Source organism: Cibotium barometz, chromosome 61, assembly GCF_041138505.1.
Source record: "Cibotium barometz isolate CiBa-2024 chromosome 61, ASM4113850v1, whole genome shotgun sequence".
Taxonomy (NCBI): domain Eukaryota; kingdom Viridiplantae; phylum Streptophyta; class Polypodiopsida; order Cyatheales; family Cibotiaceae; genus Cibotium; species Cibotium barometz.
In genome coordinates this window covers 31,549,991-31,571,313 of record NC_141106.1, presented here as the reverse complement: position 1 = coordinate 31,571,313, position 21,323 = coordinate 31,549,991, and the positions used below count along the sequence as shown (strand labels likewise).

Below are 21,323 nucleotides of genomic sequence, written 5' to 3'. Positions count from 1 at the left end.
CATAGATACAAAGGTGATGTACCTCAGGCAACCTTTCTTTGCTCCATACTTGGATCTTTTTCCTCAGGAGCTTCCTACGGTTCTCCCACCTCGGCGACCAGTCGACCATGCTATTGATATCCTTCCTGGCAGTGCTCCACCTACTCGTGCTCCATATCGAGTTTCTTTTATGGAATCCATCCAACAATCCCCCTCCTGTGTACAAGAGTCCATGATCCTTCGCATGTCGCAGAAACCACAGGAAATGCAATCCTGCCTCCCAAAGAGTCATCCGCAACCATGAGCTCAACTGCCTCATCAGGAAGCTCCCTTCCAATTTGGTGTCCATCAACCAGATCAATGAACCATTCTGCTTCTGAGTCAAAGAGGCATCACACTGCTCACAAGGATCAACACCTGTTACGGTGCAAAAACAAGTCTTGTAAACCTGATCAAGACCACGCAAGGCCTTTTGAAACCTGTCAACCACCCCCTCTAAATCCGGAACCACAAAGCCTAGAGTATGCACCTCCTTCTGCACGTAATCAACTACCACCTGCCTGGCTTTCCGAAAGGTCCCCGTGGAAAGAACATCCTCATCTACTGCAGGTTCTTTGTCCCGAATACTACGAGACATCAGAGCATAAGTTACTTGTTCAGTTTCCTCTGACTGACGAACACAAGAACTACCAACATCAGTACTGGAGAGTTCCTGCCAACTGCAGCCATCTACTGGCAAGCTATCCAGCATCTGGTCTCGGAAAGCCTGCGCCTGCAACGTATCCACACTTAAGTGGCCATTACCAGACTGCCACAACACAAATCTGAGGACCTGGGAGAGAGAGTGCTGAAAGCTTGTAAACTCCATTCTCCACTCCGCCTTTCCAAACCACCTGGCCTGTTGCTTTGTCCCGGAGAGCAACAAAATGCTCATCAAACTCCACCCGTACGCCAGTCTTGCAAACCTGATGCACTGACAACAGATGAAAACCAAGTGACGGAACATACAACACCTCGGAGGAGTGCTTCCCCCCTCTGCCATCAGGAACTATCTCCATCCTTCCCTCACTGTGAACTGGGATAGTGGATGTATCCCCAGTAAGAATGTGACCAGAATACTTACAGAGATCCTGGAAACCAGAGCGGGAAGGAGTCATGTGCCTGGAAGCACCACTGTCTAGAATCCACTCCCGAGTATCCGTTGCACAGAGTCCTCCAATCTCCTCCCTACCTGAAGAAAAGGAAACAACGGTGTCCACCACCTCCAGGTGCACAAAAGCCGGAGTCTTCATGATTGCTGTTGAGGAATCTTCACCCTTCTCGGTCTTTCGCTTGGGACACTGCCTCCAATAGTGGCCTTTCTCGCCACAATCATTACAGGTCCTCTCTGCCTTTAGTTTCTCGCAGTCAGTAACGGACTTCTTCTCAGAAGACTTCTCCGAAGCCTTCCCTTTGCCCATGTTACGGCCTTTTGACTGTTGGCCAGTTAAGGCCTCCGAACCTCCACCCTGAGGAGGGTTCGTGAATCGTTCCTCCTGGTCCAAGACCATGGACACAAGCTCCTCCCACGTGATGGTGCTGAGCCTGCCACTGATAATCAAAGACGAGTAAAATGCTCAGTATTGAGAGGGCAAGTGTGACAGCAACGTTATGGCCATGTCCTCTGACGATATCTCCTTCCCAGCCTGAAGAACTTCCTGCTGAAGAGCCTGCAGCTTGTTAATATGCTCCTGCATCGTCGACAACTTTGCAGGGTTCATAACCCACATCTGTACTTCCAAGGAAATCCTCTTCATGGGCGATACCCTGTTGTAAAGAGAGGCCAAATGCTGCCATATACCTCTAGCCAGCGTCATATGCTTTACATGATTGATTACCTGCGGTGTGCAGTTGAGAAAGATAAACGAACGGATCCTGGCGTTGACACGATCCCACATCTCTGTTTGAGCCTCCCGGTCCTTTCGGATCGATAGTAACTCCCCTTCCTCTACTTCCGGCCGTGGAACCCCAACAACGACGAAATCTACGAGGTCGTAAGACTCCAGGACAGATTCCATCATAACCTTCCATATGCCGTAGTTGCTTCCGTCCAACTGACGGTCCACCGGGAACGTGGGGAGTGTCGGGATCCTCACATGCTTCTCAGCCATCTCTAGTAAATCTGCCATCGTGGGGAGTAAACTGAAAGGGTGGGTGGGTGGGAAAAAAAATCTGTAAAACCTGCAAGTGGCTGTCCAGCACCTTAGCCCGCCTTCCTCTTGCAACTTCTCTTCCCGAACAGTCCAAAACAGTCCACCAATCAACAACCTAACGCTCCCCCTCTTTGCTCAGAAAAACTCCCAAGATTTATCACGAGCCTAGGGCTCTGATACCATGTCAGAATACGCAGCGGAGATGATGACCAGATCTGGGAACACGAGCAAAACGCAGTGCAGAAAATCACAGCACAAGAGTGTGAGAGATAGAGGCGTGTAACTCTACTCTATATACACAAGAAGATCCCGGAAATAGTACAAAATGGAATGGGGGACTGGGGGCCTATTTATATGGCCCCATATACCAGTCGGCCTGTGCTACAGGCAGCCGACTGGTCATGAATCTCCAGGACCAGCATATGCAGCCAGTCGGCCAGTTGTGAGGCAGCCGACTGGACATCCACGACCTGCAATAGCAGTCAGCCAGCACTGAGGGTCCACGACCTGTCCAGTTCAGTCGGCCAGCTCCAGAATGGGAACACACACATGCTGATGTAGTCGGCCAGCAACTGGATCCTCCTGCCAACTCAGGGCTACCTCCCAAGCCACAGAAAAAATGGGAAAAAATAGGGGAAAAATACGGAGAGTGGGGAAAAATGAGAAAACACCTCATAAGGGCGGGCACACCCACAACAAAGGCCCTGGTGTATAAAAATAGATAGGAGATGACTTCTAACATATCCAGCAAATCAGCCCGCCTTTCGCTTGCTTCTCCTCTTCCCGTACGGCTCGAAACAGTCCTCCAATCAGCAACACAAACAGCCCCCCTCTTGCTCACACAGTTCCCAAGATCTTCCAAGAGCCTAGAGCTCTAATACCATGTCAGAATATGCAGCGGAGATGAAGACAAGATCTGAAAACACTAGAGCAAGTGCACAGCAGAAAAAACGCAGAGAAGAGAGAGAAATGAAATGAAATGAAATGTTATATTAACGTCTTCAAAAGGCCATAATGACCTATGAGACCAAAAACGCAGAGAGAGAGAGAGAGAGAGAGAGAGAGAGAGAGAGAGAGAGAGAAGCGTATAACTCTGCTATATACACAAGAAAATCCCAGATACAAGATTGAGATGTGTGGGGGGCAAGGGGCCATTATATATGGCCCCATGCTGCTGGTCAGCCAGCATACAGACAGCCAGCAAAGGCCCACGACCTGCTCCCTCCTCCAGTCGACCAGCAACTCTCAGTTGGCCAACAGCAGAGGAAAGTCGGGAGCAGCAAAGTCCAGTCGGCCATCATCAGGAGCAGCCGACAGGCACAGGACGGCCTCCCACACCAGAAAAAATAGGGAAAAAATATGGAGAGTGGGGAAAAATGAGAAAACACCTAAATTGGGCGGGCACGGCCACAACAGAGGCCTTGGCGTAAATATACAAACAGGAGATGACTGCTAACAACTTTATGGGTCAGTACTTGAGATTGAGCTCAACACACTAGCAAAAAGACATGGGCACAGAGCATCAAGGCAGGCAGGCTTCGGCACGTCATTCTGTACTTTGGATCATGTAAGCCCAACGGGACGTGCAGTGACAGACTCCACCACGTGTCCAAGAGATAAAGATATAGAGAGAGGGGAGAGAGAGAGAAGGCAATAGGGATCTTGCTTAGTACACCACACTGAGTGGGGAACAAGCACCGCCCCCTTTCAGGAATTTATTCAGGAACAATCCACGGGCACACTGGCCAAGATCAATACAATCAATGAATACAAAACAAACAGATATGTTGATGTAGGATATCCAAGTTGTCGTCGATGTCGAGGCACAAGATCTCTGATGCCGAGCACACCACGGGGATGACCCACAAGTATCTCTCACTAGGCTAGTACCACATCCAATATCCAAATCCAATGATTCCAAGTCCAATGAATCCAAATCCAAATCCAAGTCCAAATCAATGTCCAAGTTCAAATCCAATGTCCAAGTCTCACAGATATCCAAGGGAACCTCAATACCCAATCTGGAAAAGAATCTCGATAAAGCGATCACCGAAGCATCGGATATATGTGGCACTTGACTGGTAATCCCCTCCATCTGGGGATTTCGGAGGAAGAGGCTAGCTGAGCTGCTCAAGGCGGTCGCGGTGGCGACTAAAGAACAGGCGGTAGCGGTGGCGACTAAAGAACAGGCGACAACGGTGCTAACACCAGCGGTGGCGGCTACTGGGTAGGGCAGCGCTCACAGGTGGCACAAAGCGGAGTAGGCACTACGAGGCGGCTTTTGGGCGGAGCAAGTGGCAGACAAAGGCGACGACGGCAGAGAAACCAGGCGGAGACAGTGGTGGCCAAGCTGAGCGGTGGCGGCGGAACCAGCGGCACACGGCGGTGGTTGGTGGCACAGGTATACAAACTTCAAAGTACAAGCAACAATGTTGATGATGAAGATAATCTTCTCACACACCTCCACAATCTTAATGATGAAGATAAAGTAGATGATCCTCAAAACTCCTTCAATGACTCCAAGCTCCTTCAATGATCTTGATGATCCATGATGTTTCAAGAGAGGGGTTCAAGCTTCTTTTATACTTGAGGAGGCCCTGCTTTTAGCGAAAAGCTAATCAAGCTTTTTCTTTTGCCTTTTTCTCTTTGCTTCCTTGTCCCCATGCCTTCTTTGTTACATGCGGAAGCTCTGAGAATCTTCTTTCAGCCCTAAACACCATGCCCACTGTCACCCACCCTTTTTGGACTTTACATTGATGAGATATCTGACTACATTGACAAGATGGGGGGGCAGGGGGCCAATCTGGCAGGGGTTTGGTTACCCATACTACTATATGCCGATGACATTGTACTTATTACAGACTCCCTTGAGGGTTTGCAACAACATTTGGATGCTTTGCAATCGTTTTGTGCAAATAAGGACCTCACAGAAGTGAACCTTGGGAAGACTAAGATTATGGTCTTCAATACCGCACAGGCCTGGGTGACTAGATCCGACCATCAGTTCACTTTTAGAGGTGAATCGGTGGAGTACACCAGATCATGTGTACCTGGGAGTCACATTCAGTGGACCACAGTTCTCTATGTAGTTCTCTATGAGGTAGGCAGCAGAGGCTAGATCGGCACGTGGATATGCAGCCCTAGGGGCACTAGAGAGACAATGTGCCTACATTCAGTTTCAGGAGCCGTGCACCAAACTCTGGTTGTTTGACACATTAGTCACACCTACACTCTTATATGGCTCACCCATATGGGGACCCAACCTCTACCACACGAGGAGGGAGCCGCTTGTCATCCAGGTCGGACGAGAGAGAGATTTCTATGATGGATGGCAAGTACTAGAGAAACCACTGGTGACTATGATCGCACGCATGATTCGGAGCAAACCATCGGTACCTCATGAGATTGTCAGAGCAAAGATAGGAGCCGCACCAATGGTTACCGAAGCCTTGTTCCAATCAGTGACATTTTTGCAGAGGATATGGGAGCTCCCCAGACAGAGATACCCACACCTAGCACTTATCTCTTCCAGGCAGTTAGCAACAGACGGCGATACACGATGTTGGTACACCCAGATGTGTACCTGGCTGAGATTACATGGCATGACGATTGATGCACTCCCTCCATATGATTACAGCCTGGACTGCCCCTTCTTGGACCTTAGTCGCTCTTAGCAGAATAGGGTGATCAGGATGGACATCGTGAGGCTAGATGTAGAAAGGACATGGTCCAGCCCCCCCCCCTACCACTAGGCACGAAGATGGCCCACTATCGGGACCATTTTCTACATCTCTCCCCATATGGCTTTGTGACACGGTCTACATACATGGACACCCATCTCTCACATGGCATTCGCAGTGCCATTGGACAGATCCGCACTTCATCACTTCAACTGAGGATAGAGACTGGCAGATACGAGGGGATGAAGCTAGAAGACCGCATTTGTCAGCTATGTCACCAGGAAGTGGAGTCAGAGGAGCACTACATATGCCGATATACTATGTACTATGAGATACGAGGGAGATACTAGTGTCTCTTCCGAGAGGGTTTTGGACCATTATGACATGTGATGGAGTTTGAGGATTAGAGGTGTTTGGGGCTTTTCTTATTGGAGCTCAGACACCATCGAGAGGATCGGCAAGCCAGACGTCCCATAGACGTCCTTCAGGAGGAGTCACCCTTGACAGAGCCATAGCACTTTGTCGACCGAGACGCCCATGCTTACCAGGACCTCGTCCACGGACGCTTCAGCACTGGTGGATTAGAGCCATTATCACCCGCCACAAGAGACAGCTGCCCTGCCACTTCGGTTTCTCTATCTTACAACACCCCATGAGAGAGATACTGAGATGAGCAGATTACACTAGTCTTATGCTAGTTGTCGATATTATACACTTTTGTTGTACCTCAGTAGGAGTTTTTTCCTTTCATAGCTGTTTAGGACTGTTTTAGGACTTTTTAGTCCTTTTTGTCTTACTTTTGATGAGACACCATCAGCAGTGTACTATGTTTTGGTCTCATATGCCACTTTGGCCTTTCGCAGACATTAATATATCTTTCTTTCTTTCTCTCTTTTGTCCCTTTTTTTTCTAGACATCCAGAAGACATTGACAGTTGTACATTGATTTGTCTCATAGGTCGAGTTCGGCCTCTAGTAGACGTTAATACAGCTTTCTTTCTTTCTTCTTTCTCGCGCACTCTTATCTCTACTACATTGTGCAATCGTCAAGAACCAAGGTGCTAATATTCCTTATCAAATTATAATTCTATCTTCAAGCTTCCGCATGTCACAACCACTAATACCCGCAACAGGTGTAGGACCTGGCGAGGGTAATCCATAAGATGGGATATAAGGCTGGGCACTTGGCACAGGGTGAACAATGTGCACATGCGTGCATGTGCGCGTACATGCGAGCATGTGTGGGGGGTGTGTGCACACACAAAAAAGCCTATGCCTGGGTTGAATTTGAAGGGATTTGGTCAGAAGTTTCTCCCATTGTTGAACAATTGGGATTTTGGTGTGAACACCCTCTAGAAGTGTGAACAGCCCTGATTAAGGCGTAGGTCAAAAGATGAGGCTTAATGCCTATAAAAGCATGTACTTGGGAAGTTCTTATGACAATAAGAATTTCATTTGAGTTGTGCAACATCTCTCTCTCTCTCTCTCTTTACCGTTGTCAAAGATTGAGCTTCCTCTCTCTCCTTGAACCCTCATCTCTCCTAACACCCACATCATGGGCAATCTTCCATAGTCCATAGCTTGAGCTCCAGATCTTGTGAATACCAACATGGTGGTTTCAGAACCCATTCATATGGTTCATGCTATTTTCCCAATTTCTGCACTTTCGTGTTTCTATCTGCGTTTTAGGGTTTGCTGTTGATTGACCATCTTCTAGCCATCTGTGTATCATCTGTGTGTTGATTGACCAACCTACGTTTTCTAAACAGCATCATCATGGCTGACAGCTGTGTTTTGATGCTGCTGCAGCCTGTGTTTTCTTACTGTTGTGCGTTACACTACGCTGCAGCTACCTCCGTGTGCCCAATAGTGGGTGTTAACTCTATATCAAGATATGCTCTCACACACGCACTCCACACACACACATACATAAGAGCATATATTCACACAAAGGCCTTCGTACTAAGTTTCTGTCAAACCTCTGAAGATGCAGGGTAGACTCAGCCAAGAATTGTAGGAGATGTATGGCTTCAGTATGTTTGACAAAGATAGATATCATTGAAGAGGGAAAGATTACTGTCCTTTCCTTATTAAGAAAGATCCCTTTTTTCCTGGGAGATTTCAGATGGGTAAAGCAAAAGAAAACTCCTGCCCGTTCCAGTCCCCCAGTGGTCTTTGACAGCATGATGCATAATCAATCACATAAGACAACTCTTCTTTTCAAGGATACTCTCTGACCAGATGAGAGAATGTGGCAACCCACAGTTTGGGATCCAGCATTTGTTTCCATCTGGTGTTAAGGTTGATATGCAGGCCATCATTAGAAGAGGGGGGGGGGGGGGGGGGGCTAGGAAATGCAAAAGATGCAACAGAGAAGTGAAACCATTCATCATTTGTTTATCACATGCAAAACTAATAAGGATATTTGGGATTAAATACACTCTCTTTTAACTTGTACATACATACAGACCCAACTCGAAGGAAATCCTCCTAGATGAAACTCATAAAATGATGCATGATACATGGAATGTCATTAGGGAATTCGTCATTTCTTGAAGAAACTCAAATCTCTATCCGAAGTTCATACATTCTGGCTATGAATTCATCATTTCTTGAAAACCAAACAAGTTTAAATGAGAGAATTTTCTGTGAACGCTGATCGGATACCCACCAGGAATTGATGTTTCTATGGATGCATCCTTGCCTAGAAGATTCTGATGATCCGTGGCCTCTGCAAGGCTGGTCTCCATAGCTCCATTTTTTCCTGCAGCTACATTCTGCACAAAGTTTGTTGCGGAAGAACTGATGAGATCGCCATGCAGTTGCTTGTGTGCAGCATCAAACAAGGGAAATCCTTCCAAGCCCAATCTTACAACTGGGAAAGCCAGATCACGCCTGGATCTCAAGCAGCCGACATGAGAAACCCTAGTTTGCCGTGCTCTAACCCTAAACTGAAGAGGCCTGTTGTTGATCCGGCCATGGAGCTGCTTGTGTGCAGCATCAGGCATGGGCGACCCTTCCAATCCCAATCTTACAACTGGGAAAGTCGGATCATACCTGGATCTCCAGCTGCCGACCTGAGAAAGCCTAGTTTGCGGTATTCTGACCCTAAACTGAAGAAACCTGCACTGTTCCTGCGAAATCCGATTCCTAAACTGCAGAGGCGTGCTCTGCTTCTGTAAAATCCTAGGCTGCAAAACACTCAATTGTGGAAACGTGCTGTGTTGCTGAGAAATCTCAGATTGAGAAACCCTAACCCTAATGCAAGGAGTCGTTCGCTGTGTGTGACCTTGTGATAACATGACGCCGATGGCGGTTCTGTCCAGAAATGCGTGATCTCCAATTCTTTTGAGTTTTCAGAATGAGCTACAACAGGCGAGGAATGCTCACAATACGAGTGGCGTTCCGGCAACCCTTTTAAACCACACTTGAATCCATGGTTTTCATAATTTTATAAAAATATTTTGTCATTTTAAAAAGGAGATTATGAAAATATTTTGTCATTCTAAAAAGGAGATCATAATTTTATAAATCATATTTTGTCATACTTTCACTAACTTGATAACTTTGAGGTTATTTTTTCCTTCTCCTATCATTTTAAGGAGGAGTTTTAAAAAGGGCAAGACCTCCCAAGTTTGGGCCAAAGACCAATAGATGGTATTTGAAGGAGAAGCAACCGATATACACCTTTGTAGCCTTCATCGAGAACCCCATGGGCAGGAGACCAGTGGTGAAGGTTTGGACAAAAGGGCAGTGTATGGAGGAACAAACTCCAAAAGGTTGTACCACTGAGTCTATAAAAAATCATTTGTGAAAATTGTAGTATACCCTTCCAATCACTTCACATAGAAATTGACCTTTGGAGCAATCTTTCTTTGTTTGGGAAGCTGAGAGATGGGACTTACTATGCAGTTTGTTGAATAGTGAAGAAAGTGGTACGGTCGGTTCTTGTATATAACTTCTGTTAAGATCTTTATATACTTATTCTATGTTCCCAAAAAATAGGAGTTTTAAACATTTGAATCAACTCCATGTTAAAACAAACCTATCTTTTCCCAAACCCTAGCCCATACCTCTTCAAAGAATGTTTGAGGGGGCCCAGTGTAGCTCAAGTCTGGAAGCTAAGAAACAAAATACTTTTAACAAAAGCAACTACACGTTGTGATGTTTTGATAAGATGCCACATCATCAATAAAGGCTCATGGCACCTTGCCACATCATCACAAAGTTTGTGATAGCCTAGGCTCATCATCAATGTTGTGGCACCTTGTCACGTTATCACACATTACAACATAATGGATTGTGGTGTCACTCCCAAGCAAAACATTTATAAAGCCCAAAGTTTGTATATGTGGCATTAGGTGTGTTGCACTTGACAAGTTGCCGAGCAACGCAACTTTATTGTGGCACCTAGGTTATAAACAACAAAAATCATGTTATGTGCCAGAGAAAATGGTCTTCTTGCTACTTTGTGCTATAGCAAATGGTCTTCTTTTACGACTTATCCTCAAACACTCTCTCTCTCTCTCTCTCATGGCTACTACACTTCAATTGGGAGGCACGAGCATTTTACGAGCAAAAACCTCCAAGCAACGCAACAACTCATCTTAACAACACAAATTCTTAGAGAAATGTTTATAATCCATATGTGTAAACAAAATAAGATTCATAATATCAATAGTGTCTTCTTAAAAGCCCCAAAATTAGACACACACCTTGGGCATGACCATTGGAGTGTAAGTCAATTTACCTACCACATCCAACATTTGCCCGCAAATAAGCAAAAATTCCACATATCCAAAATTTAAAAAAAAAACCACAAAAGAAAACCATTACGTTTTGACCCTACAACGTAGTGCATATAGAGGGTGGAAAATCTCATGCTTACTAAAGAAGGAACATGTGCCTCTCCAAATCTAACCCCGAATGTCGAAGATTTAGGTAGTAGAGGTGCTTACAGAAAGAATGAATCTATCACTACAACAAGTCCTACCTATAAAGTCTTCACAAGTTTAAGATAGAAACACCGACAAGGTAACCTTATAATTCACTCCTCTCCTTAGTGGACACCAAAAACTTCACATGTTCTCTTTCCAACCCCATATTCACATTTATCAAGACCTCACACTTTAGTGAAACTGAAGAAGCAATTCTTGATTGCATATCCCTGCCTCCACTCCACCTGCACCCCATCTCGCACCATTGGTGGGTCTTCGATTTAACCTACCTCATCTTCTTCTCTTGCTCCATGCTCGCCAAGATTTTCTTTGTAGTGGCAATCAGCACATCCGCTTCCTCCAAATCCCCCAAGACATCCTCCTGGGTTACTTTTGTTGGCTCTATAAAGGACTTCTTCTTACGTGGGGATCGGTGTACATGTAATGTGGCTGAGCGCCTTGGTGTGAGGAGGTACAAGTTGACTACTTTGTTCTAATGTTGTGGTAGATAGGTGTAGAGCTCCTTGCATAGGTACTATGCCCAGTCATTCTTCAAGTTCATACTGTGCAATTTATGGAGATCAATCATGTTACTGGTTTAATCCTTATAATCATTTGGCACTGCTCTTCCACTCAATTCATCTACTTTTAGCATACTCTATCTCATTGTTGTTGAACACTCTCTCTCCTTGAGCATAGTGTCAAAATGCAAGTCCTTTTCCACACAGTGGGTGCGAGTGTGGTCGGGGGCAATTGCATTGCCTATCAGATATCATCTTTCCTAAATCATTACTCTCCTTGTGCTACCGTCTAGCATAGTGGCTTCCCAGTCTTGGTTCTCTTGTCATGGGCCTTTATAAATTCTAGCATAGCATGAGGCATTGATTATCTTAGGCAATTGCTTTGCATATTAATCCAACCCAATGGCTTGTAACTTTGCCTTCTCTTCTAGGGTTTCTAAAAATAGTAGGCATTGATTATCTTAGGCAATTGCTTTGCATATTAATCCAACCCAATGGCTTGTAACTTTGCCTTCTCTTCTAGGGTTTCTAAAAATAGTAGGCATTCCAAAAAGGAGTGGTACTAGAAGGAGAATTTTCCCTTAGGTGTCAGCATTTCCCTATTGATAATTGTGCCTGCTACATTCCTCCAGTAAGGGCAAAGGTGGGTGAGCTTCTAAGCTCGAGAGACTTTCTTCTTAGCCTTCTTCTTTGTTGGGATAGTGTTGGTTTTTATAGAAGCTTTGGGTTCCGAGGATGCATAATTTGAATCCTTGTACTCCTTCATGGGAGGAGCCATCTTGTAACATTAGAAATCACTTATAGGGAACTCCTCGTTGCCTCGTATGCCATGTCCCCTTTTTTTGGTTACTATGTTAATGTGATATGCAGAAGTTAGTGCTGCTCTCTGGATACACTAAGCTACTATGGATTGGTTTTTGGCAAGCATGCATGAACGTGAATACCTGGAGGTATTCACACAAAAAAAGGTTAGCAATTGTTATTAAAATAAAGTTAGAATAGTTTAGAGATGCATGTGGAGTATGGATTAAGTGCTTGGGAACCTTTTGTAAGAACTTTTAGTGATGTGAAAAACTAGTTTGGTTTTTCATGGTCGTGAATATCTAAGATATTCACACCTAAAAAATGTTAGTGATTGTGACATTGAGAATTATTAGTATGGTTCACTTGCCTTTGAGAACTTGGTTTTTCATGGTCGTGAATATCTAAGATATTCACACCTAAAAAATGTTAGTGATTGTGACATTGAGAATTATTAGTATGGTTCACTTGCCTTTGAGAACATATGATTAGTGATTGACATTGAGAACTTGTTAGTATGATTTAGTTAGCTTTTGAGAACATGTTCTAAACAATTTTTCTGACATGAAAAGCTTGACTAGCTTTTCATGGCCATGAAAAGCTTGACTAGTTTTTCATGGCCATGAATATGAGGAGATATTCACACCAGAAAAATGGTTCCTATTTAACAAATTTGATGCATGTTAGTTATACTGGTGATAATTTTAAAGGAATGAAGTTAAGAAGAGATGAGATGTTAGAAAATTTTTAGGCATGAAAAACTAGGGTGGGTTTTCACCCAGTGATTTTGTTGGAGAAAGTCACGACAAATAATAGTTAGTTATGTGGTGCAAGACGAAGTTAGAGAGAGTTGCTAGTGCAAGTAGAGATGAAAAGTGATGGGTTCAGCATATGTGAAAAACTAGTTAGGGGTTTTCACGGGTGTGAATATGTAAAGATATTCACACCAAAGATTTGTGATGAAAAGTTGAGGAATACTTTCAAGGGTATGTTAATGGTCTTACTCAAGCATTTTCCCTTTCATACGAGGAGGTTGAGCTAGTGTGAAAAACCATTGTGGTTTTTCACGGCAAATAAAGTTAGCTATATGGTGTAAGATAAAGTTAGAGAGAGTTGTTAGTGTAAGTAGAGATGAAAAGTGGCTTTTTTGATAGATTCTTGAAGGGTTCAGTTGACATGAAAAACCAATGAATATTCAAAAATATTCACATCGAGGATTTGTGATGAAAAGTTGAGGAATACTTTCAGGGATGTGTGAATGGTCTTATTTGAGCATTTTCCCCCACACTCCCCTCCTTGAATTGTGCATCTCCTCCTCCAACCATTGGATGTAACAAGTTTTATTGGCTCATGTGTGTCGAGTAGAGCTATGCTCATGTTGGTGTTTCCAGTGAAACACACTTTGAATGTAAATTATAGCCATCATTGAAGAAAGTATGGAACATGTCCAAAAAGAATGGCTAAACAATGGTAAAAAATCATGAAAACATCGTTTAGAATTAATCCAAACAGAAATAAACTATTAATATGAGGTATAATCGTATTAATAATATGAGAATAACCCGCATCTATCTAATGTCAGCACGAGAGATTTGCCAAAATACCATTGATATTTTAAAAATACCAATTTCTAGGATTTCTAAAAATAATTTCTAGAATATTCTTAATTTCTCCTAAGAATTCCATCGTTCAGGAAATTTCCAATTCCGCCCAAAAATTCTCAAATCAAATGAAGATTTACAATTTTAATGGATTTTTTAAATTTTTGGGTCAAAAAATATATTTTTAAAAGAATTCGAATGATCACGGGCGCCTGAATGAACAAACCACATGCCAATCACCAACCCCACATTTTCCAAAAATTTAAAATAACTTTTGTCTAATTTTCCACTAATTTTCAAGAATTTTTTGAAATTTTTAATTTACCCCGAACACATTTAGAATACGAACGGTCAAAAAATTTCGGAATCCCAGTGGTCTTCCCGGAATACGGAAAGCCAACAATTTCGGGAAAATGAAAAGACAAAAAAAAATCGAAATGTGAAAGGTCCAAAGTTTCCGGAATCCGAAAGGTCAAAAGATTTTCCGGAATTTGGAAAGCCAAAAGGTTTCGAGAAAGTGAAAAGCCAAAGGTTTTCCGGGAATGCGGAAAGCCAAGAGACTCCAAGGGATCACTAGCGTCCCATACCACCATGATACCACCCATACATACCTTACCAATTTGAAACTACCTAGTATGCCGTCTAGGAAATATGAATTAAATCCTGTATAAAAGGAATAAGATGGCCTTATCCCAGACTTTCACATACTAAAACCTGTCTCTATATACATGAGACCACATCAAGGAATAAGATGGCCTTATCCCAGACTTTCACATACTAAAACCTGTCTCTATATACATGAGACCACATCAAGGAATAACTCTTTCTGAGTACATCATTAGAAAAGAAATTGAATTATTGGCGCCTTTATAATGATAACTACACAAAACACAATAAGGTTAGGGTAGAAAAATAACTCACCTAGGTATCCAAGTTGGAATATGTACAAAAGTACAAGGAACATAGTCCAAAATTACATGCAAAAAACGAAGGCAAATGCTACCTTCAAAGCACATGAAATTATCCAAAGGATCAAAAAAGATCCTTATAAAACCATGGATAAAAGCATAGAAGCTCCTCAAATCCATGAAAATCATACTTGATCATAAAAATCAATGCATACCATCTAGTGGACATTAATCATGCCAAAAGAGCATTAAAATTGGTGGCCAACTCATCAATCCGAAGTATATGAACACAGTGTCATTCAAACAAAACTCCAAAGTAAGCAAGTAAAACACATGTGTGTAGCACTCAATAAAAAACCCCTAGACACAAGTGATCTAGGCAAAACCTTATGAGTCCATATAAAACTTGGAAAACATTCAATAAAATCCACCAAAACAAACAGATCAACTAACCCATGAAAGAATTTGTCTTAGGCTTAAGAAATTAAGCATAAACCACACTTAAACAAGTGCAAAATAAATTATCATGGAAAAGTGTCAAAGGTGAAACACACTTTGAACGCAAATTATAGCCATCATTGAAGAAAGTATGGAACATGTCCAAAAAGAATGGCTAAACAATGGTAAAAAATCATGAAAACATCGTTTAGAATTAATCCAAACAGAAATAACTATTAATACGAGGTATAATCGTATTAATAATATGCAAATAACCCGCATCTATCTAATGTCAGCACACGAGAAAACGTACTTCAACATTAAATAACCCTCAAAAATATTAAATTCTCGAGAAAAAGAATTATCACGATTTTTTTCTAGTTTTTTCTAATTTAATAGGGCCTCAAAATACGATAATTTTGAATTCCACCAACCTATCTTATGGCATTCCAAACCTATATTTTTCCAGAAACTTTTTAGCAATTAGATTTGCCAAAATACCATTGATATTTTAAATAGATTAGATTTGCCAAAAATACCATTGATATTTTTGGCAATTAGATTTGTCAAAATACCATTGATATTTTAAAAATACCAATTTTTAAGATTTCTAAAAATAATTTCTAGAATATTCCTAATTTCTCCTGAGAATCCCATCGTTCAGGAAATTTCCAATTTCGCCCAAATCCAAAGAAAATTTATAATTTTAATGGATTTTTTAAATTTTTAGGTCAAAAATATATATTTTTAAAGGAATTTGAATGGTCACGGGTGCCCGAATGGACACACCACACACATGCCAATCACCAACCCCACATTTTCTAGAAATTTAAAATAACCTTTGTTTAATTTTTCACTAATTTTCAAGAATTTTTTGAAATTTTTAATTTACCCCGAACACATTTAGAATATGAACGATCAAAAAATTTCGGAATCCCAACGGTCTTCCCGGAATACGGAAAGTCAACAATTTCAGGAAAATGAAAAGACCAAAAAAAAATTCGAAATGTGAAAGGTCAAAAGTTTTTCGAAATCCGAAAGGTCAAAAGATTTTCCAGAAATCGGAAAGCCAAAAGGTTTCGGGAAAGCGGAAGGCCAAAGGTTTTCCGGGAATGCAAAAAGCCAAGAGACTCTAGAAAAAAAAATTCGAGAGGGAAAATAAAATTTCTGAGAGAAGTAAAATTTTTCCAAATCTCTTATCCCTTTTTCAAGCTCTTTTGAAATAAAAAACTCTTTGTAATATATGTTAAAGCTTTAAAAAAAAAGGCTTTGTATAAGTTTTTTTTTAAAAGCCTTTTATAACCAAGGTTTTTTTAAAAAAAACCTTTAAAAATTATTTTTTTTGGGGGGGAGGCGGCGTTTTTTCGTCGACCGCCTGCAGCGATCGCCCCCCCCCCTCGTGCGCCAAAAAATGAGAGAGAGAGATCTCTCCTCTCCCCTCTCTCCTCTCACCTTTGTCTTTCAATCAAACCTTCTCTCTCTCAACCCTCTCCTTCTCTGTTAATAGAGAGAGGTGGATTAACATTTAATTAAAAACCTTAATCATAATTTAAATTCAATTAGATTTGCCAAAATACCATTGATATTTTAAAAATACCAATTTCTAAGATTTCTAAAAATATTTTCTAGAATATTCCTAATTTCTCCTGAGAATCCCATCGTTCAAGAAATTTTCAATTTCGCCCGATAATTCTCAAATCCAATGAAAATTTACAATTTTAATGGAATTTTTAAATTTTTGGGTTAAAAATATATATTTTTAAAGGAGTTTGAATGGTCGCGGATGCTTGAATGGACACACCACATGCCAATCACCAACCCCACATTTTTTAGAAATTTAAAATAACCTTTGTCTAATTTTTTACTAATTTTTAAGAATTTTTTGAAATTTTTAATTTACCCTGAACACATTTAGAATATGAACGGTCAAAAAATTTCGGAATCCCAACGGTCTTCTCGACGGTCTTCTCGGAATACGGAAAGCCAACAATTTCAGGAAAATGAAAAGACCAAAAAAAAATCGAAATGTGAAAGGTCAAAAGTTTCCGAAATCCGAAAGGTCAAAAGATTTTCCGGAATTCGGAAAGCCAAAAGGTTTCGGGAAAGCGGAAAGCCAAAGGTTTTTCGGGAATGCAGAAAGCCAAGAGACTCCAGAAAAAAAAATTTGAGAGGGAAAATAAAATTTCTAAGAGAAGTAAAATTTTCCCAAATCTCTTATCCCTTTTTCAAGCTTTTTTGAAATAAAAAACTCTTTATAATATATGTTAAAGCTTTAAAAAAAGGCTTTGTATAAGCTTTTTTTTAAAAAGCCTTTTATAACCAAGGTTTTTTTTAAAAACCTTTAAAAATGATTTTTTTGGGGAGTGGCATTTTTTCGTCGACCGCCTACAGCGATCGCCCCCCCCCCCCTCGTGCGCCAAAAAATGAGAGAGAGAGAGATCTCTCCTCTCCCTAGTCTCCTCTCACCTTTGTCTTTCAATCAAACCTTCTCTCTCTCAACCCTCTCCTTCTCTGTTAAACAGAGAGAGGTGGATTAACATTTAATAAAAAACCATAATCATAATTTAAATTTAATTATGATTAATTTTTAATCAACTTATGGCTATTAAGAGGCATTCACACGGGCGGAAGGAAAAAAAGAAAGAAAAATCAGAAATGAGAGGCGAAGAGGGGCCCACCCAGAGTCCTGAAGGATCTCTGCACAGGCAATGCTTGGGATTTAATGAACCCTCTCTTTGTCTCAAGAACATCCAGGGTCTTTCGACCACCTTCTTGGCAACAATATAACTGCAGTAGGATGGACCCCCACCCATCTGAACTAGGTAAGGGCCTAGAGGATCTTTGTGTAAGCCACCCGATAGGCGAGATTCACATGGCATCGGCCTGGCCTGTGATGTACCTTCACATACTGTACCACATGGTACCAATCAAAATACGATTCCAGTCAACATACAATTCTTCAAACATGATTCTAACCATTTCTTCACTCATTCTAGAGTTCATGGTTGGTATACTAATTATGTTGGACAAGATACCTATCTTTTTGAGAATTTCTTGCATGTCCCAAACTAGTCTTAGCCTTGGTGAGGTATAAACGGACTTTTTGGGTTCTTACCAAAACCCATTTTTTGATATTTCGATATCTTGTTTCCCATATCCCTATTCCAACCCTTTTAATGCTTAAGTGTAGTAGGTAATTTTTAAGTGCAGTACTACTCGGCTTTGAATTTTAACACTTTCTAAGAAAAATAGGGTCTTACTTGATCTTCTTGAGATCTTCTTTCTTCTCTCTCTTTGGAGGAGAGTCACTTATTCTCATTTTGAGATAAGAGGGTTTCTCCTTTGAGTTGGGGACAACTAAATCCTAGAGATAATTCTTCTAAAAGTATTGATCCATGACACTTCACGGGTCTTCATCTAAGTCTCTTCATTAACTTAGGGGAATTATTAAAATCAATTCCTTTTCACGAGTCGAGGTCAATCATAGGACTCTCTAAAATTAAGGTTTATCTAAATCAGGAGGATCCTATCTCTCTCTTCACCCTCCATGCACTTGATGCACTTGAATCACTATGATTATTAGTATTCTTTAGAATATAATTATAATCTGATTATTGGTATTCTTTAAAATATGCTTATATTTATTAATAAACCCTAATATTCTTTACAATATTAACTCCTTGTTATCAACAATTTTACTATATATTGACAAGATCTAACCTATAATTTAACAAGTATTTAAGAAGACATCAACTTAGTTTTAGGGTAATCTAACCCTAGATTTGAGTTACATGACTCAATTCCCTTATGTGTGTGTATCTAAAATATGTGTGTACAAGGTCTAGCTGAATAATTAAAGTTAAAAACATAGGTTAAATTTAGATATAAACTTTCTAGACTAGAAGCATTAACCTAGAGGAAATAAAAATTATGATAAATCCTTGCTCCTAAGATAAAGGGCAAAAGAGTGACTAGACTAGAAGCATTAACCTAGAGGAAATAAAAATTATGATAAATCCTTACTCCTAAGATAAGGGAAAAAGAGTGACTCCAATCTCATGCTGCATAAGACTACATTAAATGTTTCCATAAAGAAAAACAAAAGCTTAATACAAACTATGTGCACAATTTCTCCTTATATCTTAGCCAGAATATAAAAACTATAGTTGTGGGTTAAAATTACATGTGTGCACATACACCTCACTTACTAGAAGGTAAAGGGTAAAAACCTTAAGGGCCCAAAAACACGAAAGAATAGTAATTTTGGAGAGGAAAAAGATTTAATTTGAAGTGAGTTCACCCTTACAAAATATTACGAACAAATTCGTTAGGGATCGTATTATGGTAAAATAAATTTTAATAAGGCCTAAGACTTTCGTTTGCACATTTAAATTAAATGGTTTTTGGGCTAAGGTTGAAAAATGAATGGTTTATGCCAAAGTGGTAACCTCCCATGGCTTTGGAAAGTGGAAATGGTTTTGTGTAAACCATTGTCATGCACCCTCTTCTATTAGTTTAAAATTGGTATAAATGAAAATATCCTTAGTCTAGCCACCAAAAATCTAGTGTAGCCCCCACAATTAACTGGAAGAGATCTCAATCGTACCTTCAAGCCCACCATTTAACTAGTTGAGCCACTTTTTAGTTGAGTTGCATGGAGGCTTAACCCTACACTTAGCAGTTTACGATCCATGGTTGAGGGCCTAGTTGGATATAAAACGGGGGCTTCCTCCATGATTTTTCCCATGCATCCCTTCTAGGGGTTAATGCTATCACTTTGCATACATTTACTCCTCTTACAATAGTACTTGGATTCTTACACCACCTAGGTACTAGTTGGACTAGTCTCTATTGCACATTGTACTACATTTATTGTACCTTTTTGGCTTCAACTATAAGCAAGAAACATTTGTGGAACTTTGAGAGCCCTTGGGGCAAAGGTTTACTTCCTAACCAACCTCACATTTCAAATTCGTAAGCCTTGAACTATCAAGTAAGTAGCATTACCCATTTTTTGAAATTTACCAACTATAACATTTGAATTCTTTCTAGAAATAGTTTATAATTTTTCAAAGTCTAGGGTTACCTTGGGAGGGATTTTACGTTCTCCCCCACTTAAGATTCAAGATGCCTTCATCTTGGAAGGTAGATAATTCTTGAAGCATCTCTTCTTCTTTTTTCCACGTTGCATCTTTTGCCAGGAAGAATTTCCATTTGATGAGGTATTCTCGTATTTAATTTTTGAGGGGCTACACGATGCTTACAATGTTTTGGCGATGATTGTTTCGGCGTCCAAAGTAACGTCTAAATATTGTCGATATTAGTGTCGCTAAAATGTCGGTATTAGCGTCAAAAATGATGTGGAAAAAGAAGTCGAAAAATATTTTAATTTTTTAATTATATCCTAACCAATATATATGTTTTTTTCACTTTTGGTATATATAAATACTTGTAAAAGTAAATGAAACCAATAAATACATTACCATCAAATTATAGAATGTGAGAATATTTGTATGTTTACAAAATCATAGTTTATCATTATCAACTCTCTCATCTTCAAAAACATCATTTGGCCTGAAAAGATCTATTTCAAGGAAAATCCCTCCATCTTTGAATCATGTAGGAATAGAAGATGCATCTATGTCGGCCTCTAAATCTTCTAGCTCTAGCTCTAGTTCCTCATTTGTTGTTGGCTCTTCGTCAATATCACCGTCTACTGTGTTTAAGACATCTCATGTGTCTGATTGTTCGATCTCCATACCTTCGTCGCCCTTTCTCTTGTTGTACATCAACCCGTAGTGGAACTTGATCTCGTTGCCCCACACCAATCTCTGCTTCATCTTCTACTATGTCCATGTCTATTTGTTTACTATGTGGTGCCAATTGGATTACAAACCACTATCTTAGATCTTTTGGGTCCTCCTTAAAGATTATTTGCTCACAATGCTCTGATAGTACAAATGTGTCTTTTTGGTACGTCCATATCTTTGTGGAGTCCACTTGAACTAATCCAAATTTTTCTCTTTATACAATTGCATGTGCTCCTGTTGTGACTACCTTGAACCACTTAACATCAAAGATAAACATATGAAACTTTCTAAAGCCAACCTTGATGATATCTTGGATGGTTCCAAAGTAATCGAGCATGTTCACATCCGTATTTGAATCACTTGCACTAGTCTTGCTTTCTTGCATGAAATTTTCTTTAACACCACAGTCAAATGTTGTTCTCTTCTTATGGATGCGCTCCACTCGAAAATGGCATCC

General features: G+C 40.8%; 1 protein-coding gene across 1 annotated transcript in view; it reads right to left on the bottom strand.

Annotated features, from left to right (window-relative positions):
- LOC147604760 (uncharacterized) overlaps positions 1-9,260 on the bottom strand; it is a 35,600-nt gene extending 26,340 nt beyond the window's left edge. Inside the window, exon 1 of the mRNA XM_086794688.1 lies at positions 8,522-9,260. Within this exon, the coding sequence (XP_086650814.1) occupies positions 8,522-9,152 (631 nt within the window). The 5' untranslated portion in view covers positions 9,153-9,260. The remainder of the gene's footprint in view (positions 1-8,521) is intronic.
- Positions 9,261-21,323: the final 12,063 nt, after the last annotated feature.